The sequence below is a fragment of the Sturnus vulgaris genome, chromosome 3 (assembly GCF_052056855.1).
Source record: "Sturnus vulgaris isolate bStuVul1 chromosome 3, bStuVul1.hap1, whole genome shotgun sequence".
Taxonomy (NCBI): Eukaryota; Metazoa; Chordata; class Aves; order Passeriformes; family Sturnidae; genus Sturnus; species Sturnus vulgaris.
This window is the reverse complement of record NC_142245.1, coordinates 29,153,890-29,181,883: the sequence shown is the minus strand read 5'-3', so window position 1 is coordinate 29,181,883 and position 27,994 is coordinate 29,153,890. Positions and strand designations below refer to the sequence as shown.

At 42.0% G+C, this 27,994-nt stretch overlaps 2 protein-coding genes across 4 annotated transcripts in view; one reads left to right on the top strand and one right to left on the bottom strand.

Moving 5' to 3' along the window:
- The first annotated feature begins 657 nt into the window (after window positions 1-657).
- On the top strand, window positions 658-6,787 carry MRPL33 (mitochondrial ribosomal protein L33). Of its 2 annotated transcripts, XM_014877269.2 has the most exons (4): window positions 658-754; window positions 1,620-1,638; window positions 4,232-4,338; window positions 6,473-6,787. In XM_014877269.2, the coding sequence occupies exons 1-4, from the start codon at window positions 733-735 to the stop codon at window positions 6,520-6,522; spliced, it is 198 nt and encodes a 65-aa protein (XP_014732755.1). In that variant the 5' UTR covers window positions 658-732; the 3' UTR covers window positions 6,523-6,787. The 2 variants fall into 2 exon arrangements, with proteins under 2 accessions (XP_014732755.1, XP_088018947.1); XM_088162821.1 differs by lacking the exons at window positions 658-754; window positions 1,620-1,638 and adding an exon at window positions 1,652-1,793.
- RBKS (ribokinase) overlaps window positions 6,712-27,994 on the bottom strand; it is a 71,744-nt gene continuing 50,461 nt past the window's right edge. For both annotated transcript variants that reach the window (XM_088162820.1, XM_014877267.2), the window contains exon 8: window positions 6,712-7,912. In XM_088162820.1, coding sequence (XP_088018946.1) covers window positions 7,739-7,912 — 174 coding nt within the window. In that variant the 3' untranslated portion in view covers window positions 6,712-7,738. The remainder of the gene's footprint in view (window positions 7,913-27,994) is intronic.

Genomic DNA, 27,994 nt, shown 5'->3' with positions numbered 1-27,994 from the left:
GGTTGGGAGGGACCTCTGGAGACCATTTAGTCCAACCCCCTGCCAAGGCAGGGTCACCTAGAGCAGATTAATCAGGAACATGTCCCACGTTCAGGCGGATATTGAATGTCTCCAGAGAGGGATACTTCACAACATCCCAGGGCAGCCTGTTCCAGTTCTCTGACACTCAATGCAAAGAAATTCTTCCTCATGTTGAGCTGGAACTTGTTTTGTTTTAGTTTATGGCCACTGCACGTTGTCCTGTCGCTGGGCACCATCCTCTTGGCACCTGCCTTTGAGATATTTGTACGCACTGGTGAGATCCCCTCTCCTTTTTTCTAGATCAAACAGGCCCAGCTCCCACAGCCTTTATTCGTAAGAGAGATGCTCCAGTCCCTTAATCATCTCTGTTGCCCTCCGTAGGTACTGCCCATCAGCTCCATGTCTCTTCTGTACTGAGGAGCCCAGAACCGGGCACAGCACTCTCCATGTGGCCTCACCAGGGCTGAGCGGAGGGGCGGCACCACCTCCCTCGGCCTGCTGGCCACAGGCTGTGCTGGATGCCGGCCCTCCTGGCCGCCAGAACAGCATCTCGGCTCTCCCAGCGCCGGCTCCCGGGCGCCGGCACGGGCACGGCAACGCAGCCGGCCCCTCCCCGGGGCGGTGCGGCCCTGCAGGCCCGGCCCCGCGCCCCGGACGCGGTAGTGGCGGCGGAAGGGGCGGGGCGGGGCGGCTGCCATCGGGCCCGGCGCGATGTTCCTGACGGCGGCGGCCCGTGAGTGCCGCGGGCGCGGCGGGGCCGGGCGGCGGCCGCGGGGGCGGCTCTGAGGGCGGGCGGGCGGGCGGCGGCGCGACCTCCCCGGCCCTCCCGGCCCTCCCTTCTTCGGCCGCGGGGCCTCCCGGCGTGACCCGGAGGAAGCGCAGGCTGACCTAAACAAGACTTGCACACACACATTATACATGAACTTTTTTCTTTTTTTTTTTAATTTTTTTTTTTTTTTATTTTTTAGTGGGGGTTTGAATTTCTGCAGCAGGTTTATGATTACCTTAAATTCAGTGAGGTGACAGAAAAATAATTCAGCTTGTTTCATGCTGTGCTGTGGGTTAGGTCAGTGAACCCAAAGCCAGGCTCGAGGGGAGGTCGGGCTCAGCTGAGAAGGGCTCCTTGCTCTGCGCCATGCAGACCCTTGTGTTGGTGCCACAGCAGGAACCGAAGCCGGAGTGGGTGGAAACAAGTCGGGGAGACTGGGACTGCAGTCCCCCCAGCAGTGTTCCTCACACCTGTCTTAACTTCACGTTCACCCAGAGAATTCGTACTCGGCACTGAAGCTGAAAACTTACTGAGAATGTCTGGAGCATGCAGCAAGTGCAGCCTGTCACGCTGGGCACTGCGTTTGCACAGACACTTGTAAAGGTGACATGATGGCGGAAAGAGCAGGGAACTGACAGCACGTGGAAGAACGAGTGGTGCTTTGTCATCACAGTAAATCTCTTCACACTAGCTCTCTCAAGCTTTAGCAAAGTCAGGCCATGGAAAACACTTAATCTTTATAATCTTTTTTTGCATATGAAAGAAACAAGATAAAATGGTAACTGTTTCTTCTGTTTTTCTCTTTTTCATGTTCCAAAAAAAACCCCAGTGGCCAAGAGCAAATCTAAGTAAGTGATGGTTTTCCTCACCAGTTTTTGATTAGTGGTATATTGTATCTTTGCAAAATGTTAAGCTTCTCTATATTTTTCTTAACATACCTGAGAGGATTGCAGTCCTTGAGTCTAGCTGCCTCCTCTCATCCATTCTGTGTGTTTTCTCATAGGTAAGTACAGAATAGTGTGTAACTCACCCATGGGTTCTGAACTTGCAGCAGAGGCAGGTTTTGTCCTATGGGCTCTCACACTGAGCTCAGCAGGAATATCCAAAGTGCCCTGCACAGGGGGAAGCACACCTCTGTGCTCTGTGATTAAAGAGAGGCTGTAAATTATCCAAGTATTTTTCCTGTTGTTCACCTGTCTTACCTTTTTAGCTGAAGACAGTAAACTAAGGTACAGCATGGGTCTTTGTTGTCTGTGGTGTGGACTTCGGGCAGGTGCCATGAAGCTTTCCCACAGCCAGAGTACAGAACACTTCCTAGGCTTAGCATATTCCTGAGTTTACGTGTGAGGAATGGACAGGGTGCAGTCAGTGCTCTGGGCATCTTAATTTGCTCTGTAGTCCAGCTCAGCAGAGATGTTAGTGGGCTCTGGAAGAAAATTAGTCACAGTCCTCTGACCTGTAAAGAAAGCTGATAGTGTGTTAAGGGTTGGAAAAGAAGGAGTATGTACTTTGAGCACACCAGTACTCTTACAATGTGGGCACAAGGAAACAAGATCTTGTGGAGAAACTGACTTCGATCCAAAATGCTGTTTGTAGGACAATTAGCTAGACAAATCCAAGAGGCTAAACTGCTACATTTATGTGAACACATTCCTGTCTTTCTGTTCCCAGAAGTTGCATTCTGTGTGTTTATTATACTTGGTACCACACAGGCCTGAGGTCTATGGCCTTTGGTACATTTTCTGTACTTTGGATTTTTAAGAATCGCCCCCAGCAGAGCCAGTACCAACCACTTGTCACATTTGAGCAGAGTCTTCTGTTACAGAATTTCTGCACAATTGTCAGGCTTTTAAATTACGAAAGCATTTCCCAAGTATGTGTCTTGACAGAGAGCAGTTTGACATCTCATTGTTCTACTGTTATCTGTTCATAAAAACAAACACAGCAGATCAGGAGGTTTCTGCAAGGTGAAAAAGTAGCTTTTAAAAATGGCATTACTAATGTTAATGCAGTGATTTCTACCACACACTCCCTTTTATATATTGTCCCAATGTTTCCTTCTGTTCTTTTACAGTCCCATATGCACTCCAGGAATATGTTCTTACATTATTTATCTTTCTCCACTCCCCTTGAGTTTCCTCCTGTGCCCTGACAGCTTTCTGGTATTGTTTTCTGCTTCTGCTCCTTGTTACATTTCTTCACGGGGGAGTAATTTTTTTGAGCAAGGTGTATTGTTTGGAATGGGTTTGGCCTCAAATGTGTGGTGCACAAGAATTTCAAGGCCTGGTCATGCTGATGCCACTGATTCCCCCAGAAAGGGGAAACTGCACAGAGGCTTTGAGGAAGTGAGTGAGATATAGGGAAAGGAGTCTTTGTGGTTACTGAAGCTTCACAGCACACCTGCAGTAGTGTACAGGAGAAGATGACAACCACGGATAATCCTAAGACTATGCTCAGTCAGTTGTCTGCAGGAATCCAGTGTCTTTCTCTTTATTTTGAACTCAATCGTAAATTAGATTGCAAAGTTTCAAAGGAGAGCTTAAGGAAGTACATTGGTGAGAGCTGTACAAGTGAGGAAGAACAGATTAATTTTGACAGACCGTTTTGTGTTAGAAGCAGGAAAATACAGGAAAATGGAAAGTGAACCGAGTGCCCACATGCAGCGATGTCTCCATCTCTTCATTGAAATGGAAGAGAAAGATGTAATTTACAGACTGGTTAAAGTGTTTTACATTTCTTTTGAAACTTCAGATGCCCTCTGTCTGGGCAGTTGCTTGGATCTTGGCACACTTCCAGACTGGGGGAGTGGAGCAGCTTCCTCAGTCTCCTGCTCCCGGGACACCGCAGTCGCTGCCAACCTGCCCCACAAACCAAGAGCCCTCCAGTGGGGAAGGGGGTTCCCGTGGCTGGGTTAATACCAAGCTCTGTATCTCTAGCAGGATGGATGGTGCCAAGGGGTTCTGCTTCTCCTTTTGCATGTCTCTTGTGCCAACTTATCTGCTTTAGCTTCCTCTCTGCATGAGGAAGTGATAGTCTGTGATACAGTGTTATCTACAGCCTGAACATCTTTAACTACTATCATCCTTCCTCTCTTGCCCTTAGCTTTCAAGCCATAGTGACTCAACTGTATGCTGATTTTCCTAATTTCTTTTTTTTCTCTCCTGTTTTTATTCCTCCCACCTCACTGTTTTTTGGAGGAGCTTCTCCTCTCTAGGCTTGTATCCGGTTGAGGAATTATTTACTTAAACTTGATGCTGGAGCTTATGGTTTAGTGTTTGTCTGCGTTAAAAGTTAAGCATAGTTTTGATCCTCCCATCCCTGAAGTTGAAATGAAGTGTCTTATGTGATAGTGCCAAACTGTGTGTGCTGAAAGCTTGTCCATTGGCAGATGGGGTGGGCCCTGGCTGTGCAGTGACACAGAGATGTCCCTTGTGACTTTAGGTACATTCTGGTGAGGATGAAAAGCGCTGCAGAGACAGGCTACTGCTTCAACATCAGGAGACTCCGACTGCAGGAAAAACTGGTCTTACTGAGATACGATCCCATCGGTAAGAGCTCGGGGAAGAAGTCAGCTTGCTTTGTGTGAGCTTCTCTGTGGGGGAGCTTCTGTGGGGGAAAAGATTTGAATGCAACAGGATTTTACCCATCTAAGCAGAATATGTCATAACATGTTTCATACTCAAATGACTGTACTGTTGCTGTTCTTCATGACATTCCAGTGGGAAGTAAATGTTACCCTCATTTTACAGATTGTGGCAGTGAAACAAAGTAATGACTTGCCTGACACATCAGAGACTTTGATGACAGCCATGCCACATGTCACTGGCGAAGTCAAGTGACACAGGAGTTCTTTCATTCTGTTTCTTTGTGTGGTTTGCTAGACTGTGCTACCTCCAACAAGCAGGCACAAAGTATGCATCAACAGAAGTGTTCTGTTAAGCTGCCATGGGAACTCTAGATCAGAATTTTTAACCACCTCTTACAAAATGGACTTTATCTTCTAAAGAAATAGGCACAGATTCTTCTTATTCCACAAATGATATCACTCTCCAGATGGCAGTTAGTGGATTCTTTTATGTTCCCCTAGGCCTTGCAGATTTTCTCAGTTTAAGAATCTGATTTGTTGGACAGGTTATAGCACCTGCCAAACTGCCTTTTGCTCACCCAGCTTTTTGAAAGATGACTAAGGGTTCAAGTTTCTGTTGTTAGCATTAAAAAGCTGAATTTAATGTTAAAAAGCTTAATGGGGGTAAACTTAGAATTTAAACCAAACCATATTAGAAATAATATGGTGTAGCTAATGCAAAAAAGGCTTATTTAAAGGTATAGAATATAAGAAATTTATTAAGCAGCTCTAAGTAGATAACGCATGGCCAGTAGTTACATGATTCAAGCTTATTTTTTCTTAAAATACTATATTTTTGCTAGAGGACTACCTTTTCATTCTCAGAGCCAACAGGATAGGAGCTTTGAGAAGTGAGAGAAAGCACCAAAGAAGCAATATGCTTTTGTCAAAGGTGACAGAGGTTGTGGCTTTCCTTTGGAATTCCACACAGAAGGGCAAACAGAGATCTCTGGGGTTATTCTTGAATAAGAAAAATAAATTATTGCATTGAAACATTGTGCAGAGTGATCCTCCAGAAGCTTTGCAACTTGTAGGGAAGTGAAGAAAGAAAAGAACTCAGATAGAACATGTAGTAGGTTGCTGAAGAAAGCTTTGATCTTTGTAGCCTGTAGTAGAACACAAGTGAGAAATTGATGTGAGAAAGTGTTGCATGTGTGAAGGGAAGTAAATTTGAGTCTAGATAACAACTCACATCAGGAATATGTTAGGAAGCATTTTCACTTGGCATGTGTCTTCACCTTATGTTTTGTACTTCTCAGAAACCTGGGACGTCCACAGAATGAAGCTTTTTAGTGAAGTAGTGGCAGGATTGCCCAAGTTTCACTACCTCCCAACTGCAGCAACAGAATCTGTACTATCTGCTGTATTTCTTAAAACGAAACTTTTTTGTGGAAGAAGAGATTTTGTTGTGTGGATTGCTCTTGCGTAGCTTTCAAAGGAATTCGTATAATGAAACTAACCAAGCAGCGTTGATTTTCAGATGGCATTGTAAAGCTTTGCTTTGATTTACTTTGTAATTTTTGGTTTTCATTAATGTATTGACTCTGCTTAACTTGCCCCTGCAGGTTTTTTTTTACAAACACCTGCATCAGGCATTGTGGTCATGGCCAGTTTGTGCCTGGTTGAAAGATCCACAGGACAATTGGTTACCTTCTCAGTCAGCCTGTAAGGCCAACTGGATCCAACTCATCATCCAGAGTTGTTTGGGCTCTGGAGTTGAAGAGTAGTAGAAAGCAGAAAGAACCTATTTTTGTCCCTGCATTGAACAGCTGTGACTCAGAATAGTCACACAGAGCAGCTGTTGAGTGTTTTGAGTCACTTGCATCCTGATACTTATTCTCACAGAGGTAAAGTGGACATCTTAGGAACTAAAAATTACATGTGGTAAAGTGAAAACACCACTAAACTCCTTCAAGTTGGTTAACAACAGTGCTGTGCCAGTCAGTTGCTCCACACTCATTTAAGCAGTGAAGGCAGCCAGGAGAAAAAGAACGTGGGCTGGTTGAATTGAATTTTAACACTTCAGGCTTCTTAACGGATTTTTTTTTCCCCTGTAGCAAAACAACGTGTCCTCTTCACAGAGAAGAGAAAAATCCGTTCTGTGTGAACAATGACTGGACTTGATTTATACATGAGAAGAGGATGGTCTGGGGGGAGGATGGGGTGAGCACTGATTCAGAAATCCAGCAACATGGGCTGAAAAGAGAGGAAATGAACTGGGATCACCGTCTCCTGTGATTTGAAGGCCATTGTGAATAAAACAATGTAGAGAAAGAAAATTCTTAATGTCTGGACATAGATCATCACAGTAACATTTATTTATCTTTTGAGTTATTTTTACAGTGCTCAATTAAAAAAAATTAAATAGCAAATCCCATTGTCTGTGTTTTCTATTGTGAAAGAGGCTGTAATCTTCAAAGGAACTATTGTTTTATAAAGCAATAAAAATTAACATTTTCCACAGCAGGAATTCAATGGCAGGATTGCAAGTTTTTCTAACCTACCAGCCACAGATGCGACAGTAGTGACCACGAGCTGGTGTCATTACTTGGACGGGTAATGTTGCACCAGCTCCTTCTGAGGAAAGAAGGAATGGGAACCTAGATGAGTTTTTGGATAAGCTATTACCATGGTTAAAGGCCTGTATTTTTTTCAGCCAGGTTAGGATGGATTTTTCATTCCTGGGTTTTTGTCAAACATGAAGAAAACAGACAAGGTAGTTCTCTGATGTTCTTGTAAGCTTTTCTTCCTTTAGCTTGCCTGTGTACAAACATTTTTCAAAGTCTACCTCAGTAGCAGTCCTATCCTATTTACAGTTGGAGGGACCTTCCTGAGTGTGGGGAAGCAGGTAGTGCAGTGCCACACCTGAGGCACGTGGGCACAGGCTGATATATGGGGCTTTGTTGTGAGCCAAACACTGGCCCTGGTGTTTGAGCACTGAAGTTGCAGTCTCAAAGCTAATGCTCTGCTTCGTGTGCAGCCATTTCACATCAGAAGTTCTGATAAAATCAAGTGAAAATACTGCCGGGAGCCCAATACCCTCCAGGTGTTTTCCTGTAAACTTCAGGTAGTTCAGTAGAGCGCACTGTGTGGGACGGCCACAGGGTTGTGTGGGGCCAGAGAGACCTGCTGTGCTGTGTTTGAAAGACCCACCACCCCCACCCTATCTTACTGCTGCAGAACAGGAACACACAGGATTCCTGAAATAAGAAGCAAAGAGACTCTCCTGGCCTTTCCAGTCAGCAGAGGAGAACCTCGGTGCAGTCAGGAGAATAATGCTGTCTGGTATGAGATAAAATCAGTACAGTGAGCTAGACAATCAATTAGAAAAGGTCCTGAGGCAAGTCCTTCCTGTAAGGATATGAAGATTGTGTCCCTGGTGCCTGGACGCTCACTGATGCGACGCAGTTTGACTTCCTGATCATTTCCTCCATGGATAACTTGGGGTAGTAGGCCAGGTAGAAAGCCAGTGCTCCTACAAAACTGTCTCCAGCGCCCTAGAATAAAATAACAAACAAGCTTAAGTGTATTTGCACAGGGAAACAATTCAGATGCCTTTACTGGAAAGACACAAGTTGTAGCACTGATTGCAGGGGTCAGGAAATTGTTCAGGGGTTGAGGTCAATACACTTTTCTATGCCTAGGAAATTTTGCAAAGTTAAACAAATGCCACAATACTATCCTTGTGCCCAGCTGCCAAGGTGCACACTACAATATGGCTTAAAACTTAAAGAAAAAGCAAAGCAAGCGTGCCACAGTTAATCAAGATGCTGTTATAAACACTGCTTTTGAAACTTCCTGTTGTTGGAGTGTCTGATTTTGATTTCTCAACCTGGATGTTTCATTAAAGCTATTTTTCTCTTATTTAACTTCTGTTTTTTATAAAGGTCAGTGGTAGAAGGGGCAGAAAAAAGGGGAAAAAAATAAGCCATGTGGCTTGTGGTGTCTGTAAATTCCTAGTTGCAGAGGGATATGTTTTGACGCTTCCAGAACTAAGCTGTTGTTTATTAAAAAGGTCCCACTGTAATTAAAAACAATCATGGTGTCTATCACATAAATCACTCTTATTCCTGGTGCAAGCTTTGCCACCTGTGCTGAGTTTGACCGTGGAGGATGAGGACAGTGACATTCACTGGCAGCTCTGACAGCCATGGCTCTCTTGAGCTACCCATCGTTCCCAAGCCATGCCCTGGCTGCCCCTGGGAGCCCTGGGGAGGCATGGAGTACATCTGTTCCACATGGGCACCAGCCACAACCCAGATTCCTGTGACCCTTTTGCCCAGATACTTCTGGTGGTGCTCTGGTCAGCAGGGAGTGACAGCTGTTTGCCTCCCAAGTGCTTTTTAACAATAACTGTTGTTTAGTGATGTTCAGTGATGTTCAGTGCTAGGAAGTGTCCCCAGCAACTGGCAAAATTTAATTTGATTGATGGTCGTGTTTAACTTGATTTGGTCGTGTTTAACTTGATTTGCTCGTTTCAGTTCACAGTGTTCTTTCCCCCTCCTCCCATAAAACTGGCTTGATTTCTAAGGCCAGACTGATACCAGTTCTTGGTACCATAAAACTGATCCTAAGTTCCCTTTTTTTTATCATACTTTTATACCAGTGGAGGCATTAAGCTAGACACACTAATATTATTTTATTTCATTCCAGCATACGGACTACCTCCAGAGGGATTTTGCTTCTGTAATTGTAATAAATAGGTCCCCAGAGTCATGTGACAACAGCAAAACGCATGGAAAAAACTTTGTCAAAACAGCTCAGCAAAATTTCTAATGGACGTTAAGATTAGGAAGTAATATTCCAATTTTGAATACTAGTGTTTCTCAGTCATAAACTCTTACTTACTCTGAAATCAGCTGCATATAATATCATTCCAGCAAAACAATTCCACTCCCACAGAAATTTGTTTCTAATGTTGCAAGCAGCTGACAGGACAGAGCAGCGTAGGCACTCCAAGGGACCCTAACAAGGGTGAGCACAGGATAGGGGCTCTGCCCCAGGCCTGGCCTCTCCTTGCCCAGCCCTGCCACAGTGGCTGTTTGCATTGGTGTTTCCAGTCAGAACACTCCCTGCTTAACTCTTGCTTGGCCTGGAGCTTGAATGCTGTCTTCCATCAGGATATAATGCAGAGCATGGCCTGGCAAAGGACAAGTTAATAAGCAAAGCAGCACCCCTGTGTGCAGCTGTAGCTGCACCTGTTTCAACAGTTCTGTATTCCTGAACATACCAAGGGCAGGTGAAGGTTTTTATCAATTTCTGTTGGCCTTTGTCTCCCTTCTGGTTTCCGGAGTGTTCCCACAATGGCAGGTGGAGCAGGAGCAGGTGACTGCTAGTTAAGCATTGCCAGTGTCTTTTGTCTGATACATAATACAAAAATCTCCATCCCATCTCAGAGTTCGTAATCTAATCACTGCATGATTAATTATTAAAGCTATTTTGGTGCTGTTGTTACGGACAGGAGTAGGATTTCAGCATGCGGATCTGTTCTGCTGTAGCTCTAGCAGGACGAATATTTTTTACAGTGATCACTGGGAAATGGAAGTAGCCAAATATTTTAATGAGTAATACTCAGAATATCTGGTGTCAAATGGCATAAACTGTTACCTGGCAGCATGGAGCAGAATACTGTCTTTCTGGTTTTTTCTTTAATAATTGCTGCACTGTTGGCTATAGGAACAAAAAAAGACTAACCACATGTCACCCAGGTCTTAGTCTGTATGCCAGTGAAATGGAATGTAAGTTCTCCCTGCAATGTTACTGTGGCTCTCTGCTCATGGGGGATGCTCTGAGGTTGTGAGATGGCTGGGAATCTCCCTTTTAGCATGGCTGAATGATACATGGCTCTGAAAGCAGAAAAGGCAGAGAACAGCAGACTCCCATCCAGAATGGGAAAAGGCCCCCTAGCATTTTTTTTGCAAGAGAAAAGATTACAGGACGATTGGAGAATATACAGAAGGATTTGAGGCCGAAATCCTCACTTCCCATGCATAGACTGAAAGCAGTCAGCATCTGCAAAGCCCAGCTATTACAGACCCGAAGAGCACCATAAATTCAGTTGTTGGTAAGTGAACGTTTTGTGAGGGGGGTGTTTTCAATAGAAAACACTTCTGTGCTGAGAACAAACAGCGTCATGCATCAGATTGATTATGTAGATACCCTGCTCAGCCTTGCTTCTGGTCTGTGCAGACGTGACTGGTCAAACACGACTAAAAGAGCAATAGCAGAACTGGTTCAGCTGCAAGGTTAACTGCAGTAAGAACTATTTTTGACTTACAGAAACAAACCTTCCTTCTTTGGTATTGTGGATTAAACTACATTGGGTTTGGTAGATTCAGAAAAGGTTGGCACAGAGCACAAGAAAGAACAGGCTCAGAATAAAATCAAGATTACACAAACACTGGAATAGCAAATAGTAGATTTACATTTAAGTGCTTCAAAACCTGCTCTAAGAAAAATAATTCTAACTTACTTCACAAAAAGAAATTAATTTGAAAATGACCAGTAAGTTGCATTGAGAGTGCCCACTGACAAAATACAAGTACAGAGTATGAAATGTTTTACATTCTTCAGCATTTGTCTTCCGGGAATTCTAATACACTGCAGACTTTGATATAATCCTCATATCCTTGAGTGCCTGGAGACAATTCATTCCATAATTATGAAAGTATAACGTATTTAATCTTTCTGTAAAGCAGGAGATGCTACTTTGTTTGAAATAAAATAAAGAATTGGATTTTAAAATTGTCTGATATGGTGTGGCTCATTCTTAAATACAAATGTCATGGTTTTGACTAATTTTTATGGTTTTGAAGCAGTTTTGAAAACCTATTTATATTCTGTGCCACTAGTCTGTAAGGTCGTTGTTTTCCTGTGTGTCTGGAAAAGGGCATTTTTGTTTCTTACAATCCAGCACTGATCGAGATTCTGTGCCTCTAGAGAAGAGAAAACCCATGAAAACACTTCTATTTATACCTTAGCTTTTGTTAGTCCTGATTTGTCATAAGCTGGTTCACAACTTTAGTATAACTATTTTTATATGATGCTGCCCTGAGAAGCTTTTTAAGGAAAGTGCTTTGTAAGTGGAAACTATATTGTTCAACAGCCTTTCCAGCATGTAAAGCCTTTTTCAATCCATCATGCACAGACTATTAGGATGCATTTCACTTATACAATAAGATGACTTGCTCACCAAAAAAATTTGGAAGTCAAGAGGCCAAAAGCTACAGTTCACCCAGTGGCAGCAGTTGCACAGCCTTGCTCCAGGACAATCTTTTGCTCAAACTTCACCTTCCCAGCCTTTTATCCTGGCCAAGAGCAACAGCAACCATGGAAGAACATGAGAGGGCTCTGGCTCCTGAAACCTGACATTGTTAGTGAACCCCAGAAAACTTTTCTCAGGTGATTTTTAAAAAGTTATAGTCCTTGTGCAGTCTGGCTATTAACATGGATTCATTCCATTAAATACATTTTAAGAGCATGTTACCAAGGCCCAAAGAAACACCTGAAAAGGATGTTGTAAAAGACAAATGTTTTCCCTGTAACGATGAATTCTTCATGTCATGAATAAACCAAAACATCAATCCAAAAGCTGTCCAAAACTGCCTCACGATGATGAACCAATAACACTGCTCACAATGATGCTTTTAGCCTCCAAGGAGCATTCACAGAAGTGCACAAATGAACGAAGCCTGAGGATTACACTGATTTAGTGCAGTCTACATCCATGGCAATGCAGAGATGCCCAGCTCTGTTGAAGGAATTGGGCCTTGGAGAGTTCCTGTTGTATTTATAGCACTCCACAACTGTGTGATACTGGATTATGCTAAGGATGTTATCACTCTGTCACATCTGCTCAACATTCGTTGCTGTACCTCTGCCTACTCTGTACCCGAACTGCAAATTAGGCCTATGTAACACAAAAATAGCTGTCAGCAAAGGCACTCACTATCCATTGCTCACAAGGGGGAAAAGCCTATGTCTCCCTACATGAATCCCTGGGCTGTGCTTTGATGAAAGGTTACTAGTGGGACTGGAGAAACATTTAGAGCTTTCGGATATATTCAGATAGTCTTGTGCCATTAGGGTCTATGTCTCATCTAAGGGATAATTTCAGCTGAAATGCTAAGGGAATAAAATATCCTTTGATGACTGTGCGGTGGGTTGACCCTGGATGGATACCAGGTGCCCACCAAAGCTAATCTGCCACTCCCCTGCTCAACTGAACAGGGGAGAGAAAATAGAACAGAAGGCTTGTGGATTGGAATAAGGGCAGGGAGCAATCACCATCCCAGGCAAAACAGACCTGACTTCGGGAAATTAACTTATTACCAATCAGATCAGGCTAGAATAATGATAAATAAAAGCAAATCTTAAAACATTTTCCCACATCCTCTATTCTTCCCAAGCTTAATTTCACTACCAATTTCTCTACCTCCTCCTCACACAGCAGCATACCATGACAGAGGATGGGGACTGTGGTCTGTTCACCACACATTTTCTCTGCTGCTCCTTCCTTCTCAGGGGGAAGATGCCTCACACTCTTCCCCTGCTCCTGCATGGGATCCCTGCCACAGGAGACAGTCCTCCATGAAATTCTCCAACATGTGTCCTTCCCACAGGCTACAGTTCTTCACTAACTGCTCCAGAGTGGATCCCTTCCATATGATTCAGTCCTTTGGTTACTGGCTGCTCTAGTGTGGGTCCTTCATGGGGTCACAAGTTCTGCCAGCAAACCTGCTACAGCATGGACTCCTCTCTCCATAGGTCCTGTCAGGACCCTGCTCCAGCACAGGCCTCCCATGGGTCACAGCCTCCTCTCAGGCACCCACCTGCTCTGGTGTGGGGCTCCTCCACAGGCTGCAGGTGGATCTCTGCATCCCAGGGACCTCCATGGGCTGCAGGGGCACAGCTGCCTCACCATGGGCTGCACCAGGGGCTGCAGGGGAATGTCAGCTCCAGAGCCTGCCCCTCCTTCTGACCTTGGTATCTGTACAATTGCTTCTCTCACATATTCTCTCCTCCTCTCCAGCTGTTGTTGCACAGCCCTATTTTTACCCCTTCTTAGGGGGTAAAACTACATTGCCCCAGAGGCACTGCCACCATCACTGAAGGGCTCAGCCTTGGCCAGTGGTGGGTCCCTCTTGGAGCACTGGCTCTGTCGGACATGGGGAAAGCTGCCAGCAGCTTTTCAGAGAAGCCATTCTTGTAGTCCCCCACTACCAAAACCTTGCCATGAAAACCCCACTCACAGTGGTTGAATCAGTTATGCAGCTTTTGGTTTTTATGATTTCCTTCTTCCTGAAAGAACCCATGCTTATCTTCTATGTGATGGAGAATGATTTATTTCTGGAAATGTTCCTGGCTTTTTTTTTTTTTTTTTTTTAACTTCTGCATTTATTTGCCTGTGGAATACTTTTAAAAATTATTTTCTGGGAGGTTAATTTTCCTCCCCACATATTTCCTCATGTTTCACTGGAAAGATATTTTGGCAGCTTAAATCAAGATAATCTTTAAATTAAACTAACTTCACTATCTTGAAACTCTCCTGAAAATAGACTAATTTGACTATCTTCAAACTGTTTCCTAAAATCAAGGCCTAACAAGGATATTACTCCCACAGTAGCTGGGATTGCTAACCCTGTGTAAAAGCATTGCTGTCTTTGTAGGGCACTCTGCAGATACCGATGTGGCTCTGTAACTGATGTGGCTCTGAACAGCTGTCCTTAAAGGAGGAGACTTACTGTTATAAACCCTTAAAACATGAAATATTTGAAAATTACAAAGCTATTTCCCACTAACACAGTTATTCCTGTACCTTTGCATGGAATTTTGAGCCAGAACAAAGTGGTAGGAAGCCTTAACTGGGAACTACCAAATTTAGCAATGAGAACCAAATGAACTTGAATCAAATAGCAGGGTTTGCCGTGCTAGAACTAAGTCAGGCTTTTGGTACTGACTAGATAGCACTGCAAAGCTACTTGAGTTGGAAATAAAGCAGAAGAACTAGGAAAAGCACACTGTACCCCAGAGCTTTAGGGTTTGGATCCCTAACTCTGCTACTGTAACTCTGTTACTTTGTTAACTCTGTGCTTAATCTGTCCTCTGGTAACTAAGTGTTCCTGCAGTCTTCTATTCTACAAAGAAAAAGTAGATGTTACCCTAAGCCAAAGGAAAATATATAGAGAGAATCATGGTAGTGGTGCTTGTCTCTTCCTTTCTTTTCCCCTCTGCCTTCCCCACAACTCCCTCCAGTGATGTCTGATGTGGTTTGCACACTCCAGGCAAAGTCATGGGGAACTGTTAAGATGCTGCCCCACCGTAGCTCCTTCCTCCCAGCTATGTGCAGAATGGCTGAGCTCAGCCAGTGTTTAACAACGGCAGGAGGTGTAAGCTAACACATTTTAATTTGCATTCCCTGTAGGTTGACACTGCACTCTTAATTCCAGTGATTCAGACTGCAGTTTCATAATAGGCTTAAGCCAATCCATGGTTATGCTACTGCTGAAAGGCTCAGTCCCCACTCATGTTTTTACCCTTGTCTCATGTTCCCACGCCCTCCCCTACATCAGATTTAGCACTTGTGTGGCCAAGCAGCGAGGCAGATCAGTTCTCTGATCCTTCTGACGACTGGGCCAGCCAACACTGAGCAAGAAACAATAGTTTCCGCCCAGATCAGCAAGTTGCTGTATTACCACATGATAGCGAGTCCACAGCAAAGGAGAAAGAGGTTAGAAACTCTCCTTTCAGCATGATCTTGGATCAGCTTGAGCCAACTGTGAAACCTCACCCTCAGTCAACACCAGGCAATTCATTAACTCACTTGTGTAGCCAAGTCTTAATACTCTGGCTCCTTGTTCACACGGGGAAAGCTGTCTGTTCCACTCTTTCCCCTGTATCCTGTGGGCTCAGTCTGGAGGAATGAGGGAATGATCACGCTTCCTTTCTGCATCTTTACCAGACTGTTCTGGGAAGCTGTGGGAAGGAGCAATCCTTGACTTTCTTGCATTTATGTTGCGATGTACTTGCACATCCATGAACAGGGAAAGTTTCTGGCTCACTTACTCAAGTTGAACAAGGCCACCACATCATCAGGTCCTTCACATGTCCTAAGAAGTTAGAAGGGTAACTAAACTACTAGACTATCAGTTGGGAAACATCAAAACCAAAGCATACCACACAATGCTTCACATCAGCCATCAGGAATTTTTACCCACTTCCTGACAGATTTCCTGATGGGTCATTAACAGTGATTAATCAGCCTGACCGTTAACCCCCTGCATTCCTGAGAGATTAATCTCAATACAAGGCCTCCTGCAAGCAATTTCTTTCCTTTCTGAAACATCCTACTACATTAAGTTATGCACTGTTTCTAAAAAGATCAGTGACAAGCATTACAGATTCGTGAATTCCCCTGAAATGTTTGGTTTGTGGTGAATGTTGGAAATAATACATATAACATTCACAACTCTGCAATTTTTAATTTGTATGTCATCTAAAAAGCACAGATGAAAGTATCTGCTTTACATTTCAAAGCCCATATACAGCATCTACTTTGAAGGCAGGTAATAGTGCTCTCATTTCACATGATGGGAAATTAACTCAAGATCAAGGATGTTAAGAACACCCACTTTGAGACACCGTGGGCTGAATCCAAAGCTCCAGATCTTTCATGGGCTAACAGGAGTCACATGAGCTACCCATCCTTTGAAAGTGAGGCACAGCTTGAACCCTAAAAATGAGATATGCAAAATAATTAAGCAGACCTCCACAGCTCTGCTGGACTCTCAATCAGGGTCAGAACAGAGGAGCTCCCACCTCACTGTTTACAAGAAAAATACTGCAAGGTGTCTGTGAGGTGATGGCTTTCTCTTAGCACACAATGAAGTCTGGGAAAGATTGCAGGACAGCTACATTCTCCTGGATAATAGTATTCCAGTATGCTGCTCAGCACCGGGGAACAAAGTTATTCTGTGTTGTAGACTGTTAGTCTAACCTCAGAAAGCCAACAAAGTACTCACCCACAGGGAGCACTCCATTTTCTGAATCATCGAAACAATTCAGAGTGATGATGCTCATATAAACTCCTTTCAACTCCAGATAGCATTAATGAGAAGTGACGCATTTATTTCTTTCTTACACAATGGAGTAAGAGCACTGAACCAGGAACTCCATATACCATTGTGAAAACAACGAATCCATGTTGCTGAACCCGCGAGATTCCTGTCAACCAAACAAATCACCACTACTCTGATTCCTACACTACCAGGGCAATAGATATTTTGGTATGGAATTTTTCAATTTGGGATACACTTCTGTGTAAATTTTATGTTTGAGTTCATTATCTGTTTCTTCCCTGGTTCCACATTTGAGCTTTGATCTGTGACCTCCATTCATTTGATCTGGAAGTTCACATCTTGCATAGAAACTCAGAAACAGCAGAAGAAACCCTCCACACATTTTTTTTTCCCCCTGCAGTGCATATAAAAAACTTATGATATACAAAATGCAGTACTGGAAAATTCTCATTACACTTCATCTGAACACAAAACTCTCCAGTGGCAGTCTTGCAAAGTTATAAACCACAATGTGTCAAGAACAAGGGAGCACACAGACATCATCGCTAATAGACAGAAGATGGACTTTCAGTTGAACATGCTACAGGAGCTGTATCCACCTTTCCCAAAATTGGAGCTCACACAAAATCAAGAGTCGTGGTTGAAGCCTGGTTCTAAATATAGCAGCTCCTCAGAAGGTTGATTTGTACTTCTCAAACTGGTTTATCAAGCCTCAACAACATGCAGCTACTCTCCTACTCTAATCAAAAGCTTCACTTATCTCATTTCCTTGAGCAGTACTTCACTTCTTTCATTATTCATGTAACATTTGTGCCAAATTGTGCTTTCGTCCCAACAAAGCTCATACTTATGTGTTAATTCACAAATATCATTTAATGACGAAATGAAACTACAACCAAAGCTCTGCCCAAAATACATGACAGTATTTTGATAGTACACTGGAAATTCTGGCAGTGGGTTTCCCTCTCCAACCAAGAGTCAACTGGCCAAATTATCACTAACTGCATCACTCAGTATCACATATGAGGCTGACATGGCTTCAGGACCCCATAACCTAACAGTTAAGTAAGAAGAAGGGAATATCTGTGCTGGACAATTTTACTAGCCACATGTGGTTTTTTTCTCTCAGACTGAAAATGCCAAAGGACTCTTAGTGATCCCATCTAATCTGATGAGAAGCACTCAGAATGACACAACTGCCATCTCGCCTGGAATTGATCAAAAAAACATTCTTTTTTTTGCACGAAAGCTCCATATGCTCGAGTGCCTCTTTCAAAACCACAGCATCTAGCCTTTGTTGGCTGGCCACTGCTTCTGCCTACCTCTGAACTACACATCCTGGAAGGGAAAATAAACCACCAAACTTCAGGAGGATTTTTGTCTGAGCTCTCTCCAGCTTTGTCCCCTTGCCAGCTCCCTGCATTCTTTTTCCAACTGAGTTTGTGTAATCGTTTTGATGACTACTCAAGCTGTATCTCCTCCCTTGAATTTCAGTTAGATATGACTTACAAGCCAGAACTGCTGTTCTGCTCAACCGTATTGTTCTCTGCTACCTACTCATTCTCTTGTCCTTAACCTGTGAGGCAGGAGTGCAGAAAAAAGGGCTCCCACACCTCACTCATGGTCTTCAGCAGTAGGTGACCACCAAGGCATTCTCTGTGGGATTCCCTGTAAAATATATCTTTCCAGGCAACACACTGCCTGCTTAAGGATTTTAGTAACAAAATCACAGCAATGAGGCACAAGCTTCCAGAGAATTTCCTTATCTTTTCTCCATATTTCTGTATCTCTTTGTGCTTTGAAATGAATAAAATAAATACTCCTTATAGACATTTGAGCAGCTGACAAACACTGTGGCCAGAATTCAGGAATCTGCTTTTCTACAGATGACTTTCTCTACAACAGCTGGGTTTATGTCTGTATGTCTACCTTTAAACACACAGATACAAAAGAAAACCCTGAGAAAAGTGGCAAAATCAGTGCACTCAATTGTAAACTTGCTATTAAAGACACTCCTACAGGTTACTGCTATAAATCACCAAAACTTACAGCTTTTAGTTTCCTTCCATTTCTCTAATGAAAGTTGCAAAATATATTGTGTCTGTGGGATAGGCTACTAAAGATTAACTCCTTTATTCTTGATAAATACAACTTCTGGAATTTCTGCGGTTATAATTTGCAAAAGCAAGAAGCCTGATTTCCCCACTGTTCTCATTTCTCTGTTCTTGTTCTTTTGAAAACCTAATTATGCAATATCGCCAATCCAACTCAAACCTTTCTGGTTTCTGTAGTGACCAAAATTACTTGGCATTGAAAGCTCTGTTGAGGGAAATCAAGAAATCTGACATTGTTCAATATAATCATTACCGCAATTGGCATTTCTGGGCCACTAGGCAGGCAAGAGGCTCCAGAGCCAGGTGTGTCTTCCCTCTCACCACAGCCAGAACTAATGTGAAGAAACTGAGAAGAGTAAGTTATGTTCCACAGCAGCCTGGATGATACTTGGTTCTGCAGAGAATAGTTTTAAAGAAGAAAGGGAGGCATATAACATTTGTTAGCTAAGCATGAAGAGGAAAAAAACGATGAGGAGTTTGGCCAAGAATATGCTGCACTATTACACAGCGGATTGCATTTGCAACTTCCTACAGCTCAGGCCAGAAAAAGATACTTGGGAAGGTGACGCTCTGGATGTGCCAGAAGTGCCAGCTTCCACTAGCTATTTTTAACTGCAGGAATTTCATTAGAAAAGATGGATGCACACAGTTGGTCTTCCTTCCTCTTCATCCCTTCTGTAACTCATATATTCCAGAGTGCTATTTACCATTACAACTGGCACTCCTCGTGTGCATGCACTGGCAGCCCAGGATCTGCTTCAACACAAGGTGAGCTACATACCAGGACTGAGCATCCTCTTGAAGGAGACCCTGAGCTGGATTAATCACAAAGTCAAGAGGAGGAGAGCAAATAAAAAGAGATGCAGCATGTTTTGCTGTAATGATTTTGACTTGTGTTGCATTCCATGGTTAGCCCAAGAGAAGCAATAAAATCAATTTCCTGCTTTGCTCTCAACCTGCATATATTATATCATTGTTTCATTTACTAAACCATCCCAGAAGTGAGATGGCACAAAGCTGTTTCTGAATTCAACCTCTCTAGACCTCATCAGAATGTATTCTCAGGTGCAGATGTTGGATGTGGTATCATTTCCATGTTCTGGCCCACAGACAAAAGACTGGAGTTGCTACACGTATGCTGCCAGCATCTCTACCTTTCTGTGTCCAGAAAACAATCTACTGGGTTAATTTCCAAACTGGAATATTTCTCAGTATGCCAGTAATGGAGCCAAAACACCTGCTCTATAGCCTACAGCCTGTTCAAGGAGCATCCAATGCAAAGCAACTCTGCATTGCTATGTACTTTCTCCTTCATGTGGATATTTAAAATGATGTCCAGTTCTAAAAATGAGACAGCTGGTAGCCTGACAAAGATTTTTCTCCGGTCCTTTTTTTTTTAAAGATAAGCATAGAGAACAAGTCATGGTTAAACAAGGGAAACAGATTCACTTGCCACTGATAAGCCAGTGTCTGCATGTTTTGTTCCCTATCTACAAAACAGCATTCTGAATAATACTTTCCTCATGTTGTAAATAATGTAAGGTGCTGAGCAACTTTTTGTATATGTATTCTTGTATATGGAATAAAGCTGTAGGACACAATAGGACACAATGCCATGAGCTGCTACTGATCATGTGTAGCAAAAACAAAATACTCTTGGTATCACTAAAGTAGTTTTTTTGAGTTTTTATGAGTTTTTTTGTTGCCTGGCACACTACAATCTTAGAAGGGGCTTAAAAACGAAATATTGGCTTTAATCTTCTTTTTATAATATGTCTTCATTAAGTACCCCTTGGAATTTAATGCAATTTGTGGCAAATGGTAATACTGCTTTGGGCCCACTTCTCCCTGTCAGCTGTATCTCTGTTAAATTATGCATTTCCATCTGGAAAGAAACTGTACAGGACTGTAGGCTCTCTTCCACTTAGAGTCAGGAATGGAAAGGGATTTAATTAGATGCTCCGTGGTTGAGAAGAGGACTAGAGCAAAGCCTGGGTGGTCCATGGAATCTTCCACTGGAAAACAAGACTGCAAATTGTTCTGTACAAGCCTGCTTCTGTTTGCTCACTTTGTTTACATTGTTTGTTCTTACAGATTAAAATAGACAGTTACTAGGCAGATAAACAGTGTTTCCTTCCACGACAATGTTGTCTAGAAGTTAAGAGAGCAGCATGGGACAATATATGCCTGTGCTTCATTTTTGGCTGCATCACTCCAACTCCCTATATAACTTGGAGCAGGACATTTTTAGACTGTGCTTCAGTGCACCCAGTTGTTCCACTTTCCCAGTTTGTACAAGGGGGATAATATAGCTTTTTGCCTTCAAAGGGGAAAGAGGGTGCATCCGGCTTGCTCCACATTTTCTCAGTTGGCTGCCAATGCAGAGGGATGCCACTCTTGCAATCCCTCTTGTCGCTGGATCCCAGTATACCCTTAGGCCATTGACCAGGCCTTTACAAACTGAAGGGTCTTTAGAAGGCCTGAATCAGAAACTTATGAGGAACTAAGCAAGTCCCATCTAGACTTAACTGTGAGTCAACTCACATGCAGTGACTTCAGTCATATGCCCTTTCACAGTTCAACTGAATTTCAGAACATAATAGATGCAGCTTTATTTAGACTTACAGTGCTGATCACTGATTAGAGTGCCTGGCAGATTAACTTATTCCTCATGGTTTTTCTCTTCCAAAATTGAATGGATTCCATATTTGTAAAAGAGGGAATGCAGAAGACTAAGTCAGAAAGTGGGCTATGATTGGAACCAAACTTATTTATTAACCTATTTGGGTTGCATGTTAAAGAAAGGAAGCTATTATGCTGTCTTTTTGTGGGATGTTAATGGCAGCTCTGGGCATAATTACTCTGTGCTGGTGTGTCTGAATAAACTCCACTGATAAATAAGATGTTTGCCCAGTAGTAACCTTGCTTTCCTGGAAAATGAAAGGGAAGATGAGGAAAAAAAAAAGAGGAAGAAGAGAAAAAACAGAAAAGGAAAAAGAAAAAAAAAAAAGAAAAAGAAAAAAAAAAGAAAGAAAAAGAAAAAGAAAAAAGAATAAAAAAGGTACATTTTAGGGTTAAGGAAAAAAAGAAAAAGGAAAACTGCAAAGGTTTACTCCTTGCTACATCCTTGGTTAGGAAAAGGTTAAACAGTCAACATTTTTCTTTTCTTAGCAAGTTAGAGAACTGTACATCAGACACATTGTCTGCCAAATGCTTCATTTACTACCAGCTGCATTTTTACTTTGTTGAGAGATAGCTGAAATAAAATCACTGTTCTTTGTGCAAACGGCATGCTAAATAATGTACGGCTACAAGATTATTAAATAGCAAAGGCATTTGATAATATTAGAGTCAACCACAAGTCCCACTTCTGCTGATGCACAGAATTTTGAGTAATTAGTCATTGCACAGAGTGTTGTATTTATATCCCCTTGAGCCTCAGACGTTAGGCCACAAAGTCAGGAGACAAAGAATTGCTGTTATTAGGAGGACTGTTTTGGATTTATTTATATTCTAAGGCTTTATTTCAGTGTCCACTTCACTCCTCTGGCTCAAGCTTCCTCCGAACCAGAAGATACAGCTAAGTCAGAGAATTTTAGTGTAAACCATATTTTTACAGACAAGACCTCTCAACTTCAAGCAGAAGCACTTCAATGAGTTTGCAAAGCCCCCAAAGAAGCACAACTGGCCTGAGGTTATATGAAAAGCCTGGGAAAAAGGCCTCCCAGGTTCTGTTCTGATCTCTAACAGACTTCTCATGGCTTATATGCAACACATTAATAGCAGCTCCAATTTATGGACAGATAAATTGGGATACAAAGAAGACACGTAACTCTTCCAAGGATTTACAGCAAGTCTTTTGCAGAGCCTTGGAACTCTTAATCAGTCCTTTGTTCAAATTGCTAAACCACACTGCCTTCTTTAGACCACAATTGCTGCACAGGCCTGAATACTATGACATATCTAAAATTATATAGCTATACACTTATATGAGGCTTTATTAAAATAAAGGTTGTGTAACATCTTCAGAGTTCAATACAAAGCTGCTCAGTGAGCAATCTACTGTTTAAAGACAGCCTTCATAATTCTCTCTCCTAGTAGAAGAGACAGATCTAATAAATTGTAATAAGAAATCTGAGAGAGAGAAACAACAGGATTTGAACATAAAACATCTGATGACAATTCATATTGTAGCATATTGAAAAAATAATGGTAACATTTTTGATTTGACACATAGTCTGTATCATATTTCTGACTATATTGCACAGAAAAGGACTATATAGAATAAATCATATGCTCATGTCAAATTTCAGGCAGAGTAGATGAAATGTTGAATTTTATCCTTCTAAATGACTTTCATGTTTACAAGCATGGCACTTCAACCTGTGAGCTTCTCCTAGCAGGTTGTGCAATCTCTGTATCCAAAAAGCACAACCAGGCAGGGAAAATGATGGTAATACAAGAATTTACATGGCAAATGTAATGGTTGTGCTTAGAAATACCACAGTTAAACACTCTAGGTTCTCTATGACATTTAAAAGAGGGACCATTGACTTGCTGTGATTACTAGGGGCATCATTGTGAAAAGTGACTCCAAATTTTCATTTAAATATTGTGTGCCCAAGTGCATCCGTTTGCCTTTCAAGAAAATACATCTATGCCTAAACCAGACATGCAGATGCCTGATCTCCTGGCTGTAAGTGTGCTAATGCAGGACTTTTTGCACACAACAATGGTATGTGTAAACTAGAAGTCAACGGATGAAGAGATTTTAAATAGAGAAACTATACTATGCATTTAGAAGACCAGCTGAGACAAAAATTGGAAAGTCACCCTAACTGGTGCAAGTATATGTTTGTCATCTTGATCCAAGCTGGGCTATGGAGCAAACTGCAGGTTCTAAAAACTAACTCTAGATGACCTCCTTCCCAAAGGGATCTTGGTGCTGTAACCTAGAAATGGGGGGCGCCAACAGAGGGCAGCCCCAGCTTACTTAGAGAGCCCCCCCATTTTCCACTAATGCCGTTGCATAGGGCAGATTCTGCCAGTGCCAGCTCTCCAGTTCTAATCATGGACTCTAGATAAGACACACACCTCACCTACAATTGCAAGGAGCAACCACAGAGCAAATCCCAGAGCCAGCAGACACGTTCCAGCCTGTCATAGCCACTGACCACCAGAGTGTCCCATTTCCAGAGGAGGCCTGCCATGGCTCTGAAGCCCAGATCCTGAGTAACCTGGAGCTCCAGACAGCTTGAATGCCTCTCCAAAGTCCACCTGCACATACTAAGCCCCAGGCAGGCCTCTGGCAGTACCTCAAGGACTTGACTTGGTTCCCAGCTGTCACCTGAAGTGCTCAGCTCTATACTGTCCCATAGTGCTTTTTTCCAAAATGGAAGGGAACTAATCTCACTGCTGGCCAAATTCCAGCTTTGAGTAATTACATTCTTCTGACAAATTTTCCTTGGCAGTTTCAATAGAATACAATTAGTAAATGTAAATAGATGTAAATAGTGCTGTAAATTACACTTTGTGCGATTGTCAGAAGCAGAGGGGGAGAGTGAGGGTGAAGGGGCAAAAAGAGCAGAGCTTCATTCTCCAGTATGGATGGTGTGGCCTCCTATCTCACCAGACCACATGTCTCTGCCAGGATGGCTTGTTCAGGGCTACTGCAACAGCAGATACCAAAATCCAGGATCATTGTGTGGTTCATCACACAGATCATCCCCTTCACCTCAAGCACAATTCTGACACGATGGTGTTCAGTCATGTCCCACAGCTGTTTGTGAGCAGCTGCTGTGCTCCACCTCAGCTGTGCTTCTGCTTCAGCAGCAGCCAAACTGCTTCACACACACACAACTGCAAAATGTGTGTATATGATATTATTGTTTTCTATGAAATGCTTATCAGATTTGTGAATGATTTGTGAAACCTTCTGCTACCAACAGAAGAAGTGTCATATAAATGGAATTATATAATTATCCTTCACAGCTATTTTAATGTAGCTTCATGTACTAGTTTCACCTAGAGTGGAAATAGCTTCTTCCAAAAATAAAGTAAATGCATATATTTAACTTAATATAGTCAAGTAAATTTAAAAGCAACTATTTAAAGTAATGAAAATAGAATATAACGTATAACTATATTAGTACTTTATTATGTGTCAAATGTCTCATGTACGTCAACTGTTTCAAATACAAATTGATATAGCTGGTGGGCTTAATCAGATCTTTATCTCATACAGAAAATTCGAGGATGATTCTTCAAGAATTCACTTATTTTTCTGTTTATCCAAAGTTTACATACAGAAAGTAGATAGTAAAATGAAGGGAAAGTTAATTTTCTTAACAAAAGCTTATTGCACTATTTAGCTGTACCAGGGGAAACAGATGTTTTAGCTTTACAATACCGTGTCTTGCAAAACTTCCCTCTGAACGACTATTCGTGCTCTACATGTTTTGGACTGTGTATGAAGAGCTCTGCTAACAGTCATGAGAAGCATTGCATACATTACTAAAGCCCACACTAAGATAATTAGTGCTAAAAAAAAATCAACAGGCTTTTTTCCCTCTTTATAGTATTGATTTAGTGTGGGTGAAAAACGCCAGATTTTCAATCTTGAAGATTCATGTTCCACCACAGAGTGGGAGATGGAGCCAGCTTTTCCCAGTGTTCTGCCAATAAACACTGAGATTAACCACCTCAAGGGTAGGGAGGAAGAGCCAAGCTCTACAGCCTACCAACCCTTAGTGTCTCTGATGAACCTGTGAACATGGAGAATGGGGAGCACACAAACTGGGACAAGGAACTCATATTCTTAATCTTTATGGCTGTACCTACCCAAGTATTTTGTTGTTCAAAAATTCCTAAAATTGCTGTGGACAACAGAAATTACCAGGGGTCAGTACTGAAGTTGCAGTGCTGCAGAGAGCATTCTGGGCAGTGGTAGCAGCCATGGAAAATTTCTACAGCAAAAGGGACTTCGAAGCTAATTTTGTATCTTGCATGTGTATCTTCTAAATGGCAAACTCTGTTTTTAATAAGGACTCTGTAGCCTTTTGCAAATGGTGTGATAGGGTACACACTAACTATAGGGTCATTTAACTCTTTGTCTGACAGTAAATTTACCTTCTGCAGATCTGAACAGTATCAATACAGATACAGGCACATTCCTTGATGTGATTGTGCCTGGTCCCTCGAGATGCTGAAGTCAGGGCAGTTTAAGGTAGCAAGTTTTTTTAGTATCAAATGGCAGGCTAAGAGCATACACATGAACAACCCTGAATACCCTGTGGGTAGGTGGCTACTTGGTAAGCCACCTTACAAGTTTGATCCTTCCCCTGGAGAAGGATCTACTGTGACATGCCTTGAAGAAACTAACATGTCCTACTAGAATGCTTAACGTTTATTTTAATATCAGTGCAATCCAGGTTAGTTGAGGATGACATTATTTTGCTTAGTGTTTGTAAGGGTTGCTTTAAAACCACTTGCTTTCAGGCAAAGTGATAATCAGGCTAAGCACTGTAAGACTTTTATAATGGAAGGCCAACACATATTTTTTCATTCAGGCTGCAAGAATAAACCAAGCACAGCTGTTTTACTGAAAACAACCCACTGGTATTTAAGTAGATTAACAAAATTAACTGTGAAAATCCTCTGCTATGTGGAAGCCAATAACCTGTTGGCCACAAGGAGGCAGGGCAAGGATTTAGTAAATTAAAATAAACTGTTTTTATTTAAAATAAAAAGAATTTTTTAAAAAAGAGGAGCATTACATTCATTCACACATGAAACTCCAAACTGCTAGGCAAGATAAAAAGCATTTTTCATCCACAGTGTGTGGTTTCAGTATTGCTATTTTATTCCAAGAGAAGCAAATCTTTAAGATATCAAACAATAGCTGATCTGGAAGCAATTTTATTCTTTTGAAGAATCAGATCACATATATTTCTTCAACATCACTTCTGTGTGATAGAGAAAAAGCTCTAACAGTAAGATTTGATAGCAGCAGTGGATTTATCAGCTCAGAGCAAGAAGCCATACTGCCAGATTCACAAGGTGCTACTCCCAAGCTAATAAATCCTGCTTCTGGACAGCTCTGGGAGCTCTGCCTTTCACTTCCTTGGCACTTCTAATTCTAGGCTAGAAGCAAGCAGGGGCAATTTGGCTGTAGTGCCCTACCAAGAATCTTATGCAGAGGACAGTGATGTCTCCTTCTCCTAACTAGAAATTTAAGACATTCCAAAACGAGTACTAACTCAAGGTCAAACTTCTAAATGGAAAAGGGGCAAAAGAGGAAAATAAAACCAAAGTATCTCTATTTCACAGTTATATAGAAAAATATTATATTGAACAATGAAACAACACTTTCCACAGTATCAGAATATCACAGTCCAAACCTATAAGCAATTTTCTGATTGAGATGAATTGACTTTACTCTTAGCTCTGCTACTGCATTTTACTGACCTAGGTAATTTCAGCTCCCTGTGCCTCTGTTTCCTCATCCTTTAAGCAGTTGCCTCTCCTCTTTGTGAATCAGTATGAGGTCCATGGCTAAAAAACATGCTACAAGAACTAGTTGTTATTAATGCAATTCAGATATGGAATGCACCAGATGGTAAAATCTCCAGGATTTTAATGAACTATTGTAACAGAACATATGTAATATGACGTTATTATAACAGGCATTTAAATGTATAGTTAGTACATATAATGCGACCTGCTCTGCTCTCAGTAACTCCACTGGAATTATTTTGGATTTATGTCAGATAATACTAGGAACACAAAATAGCCCCATATGTGCAATGTGGTAAGGTTTTCATAGCAATGCTATCTTAACTATTGCCTGTCCTATTTTCTCTTTTGCTGGGGTATTATATTTTGTGGTTTCACAGAGCATGTTTTTCAGCATGTTCTGAGTAGGAAGCAAAGAAGTATCCTAATGTCAAAGATGAAAATGCTCCTGACCAAGTATCCTTTACATAGCATCATAAAACAGTCATCATGAAGCAGCAAGAACTTTTGGGATTTTCCACTATATTCTGCAAAAATTATGTCTTTAATCACCTTATGCTAAACTTGGTAAGTAATTCATGCTTTGTCAGAAGAATCAAACATTCAGACTGTGAGTAGTATCTCCATTCTCTCACAGTGTTTGAGTTCTAGACAAGATGAATTAAATGAAAGGGCAAAGGTGAAAAAACAGGACTGCAGCTCAAGCCAGTGGCATCACACACTACAGTCACAGACAGGTACTTCAGTAAAGGAGGAACATAAGGACACCTTTAGTATGTATAATAGTTCTAGCTCATCTACAATACAGACTATAAAACTCAGGTGAATTGACATTTAATATATGAGACACTTGGAAGCCAAGATAAATTTCACA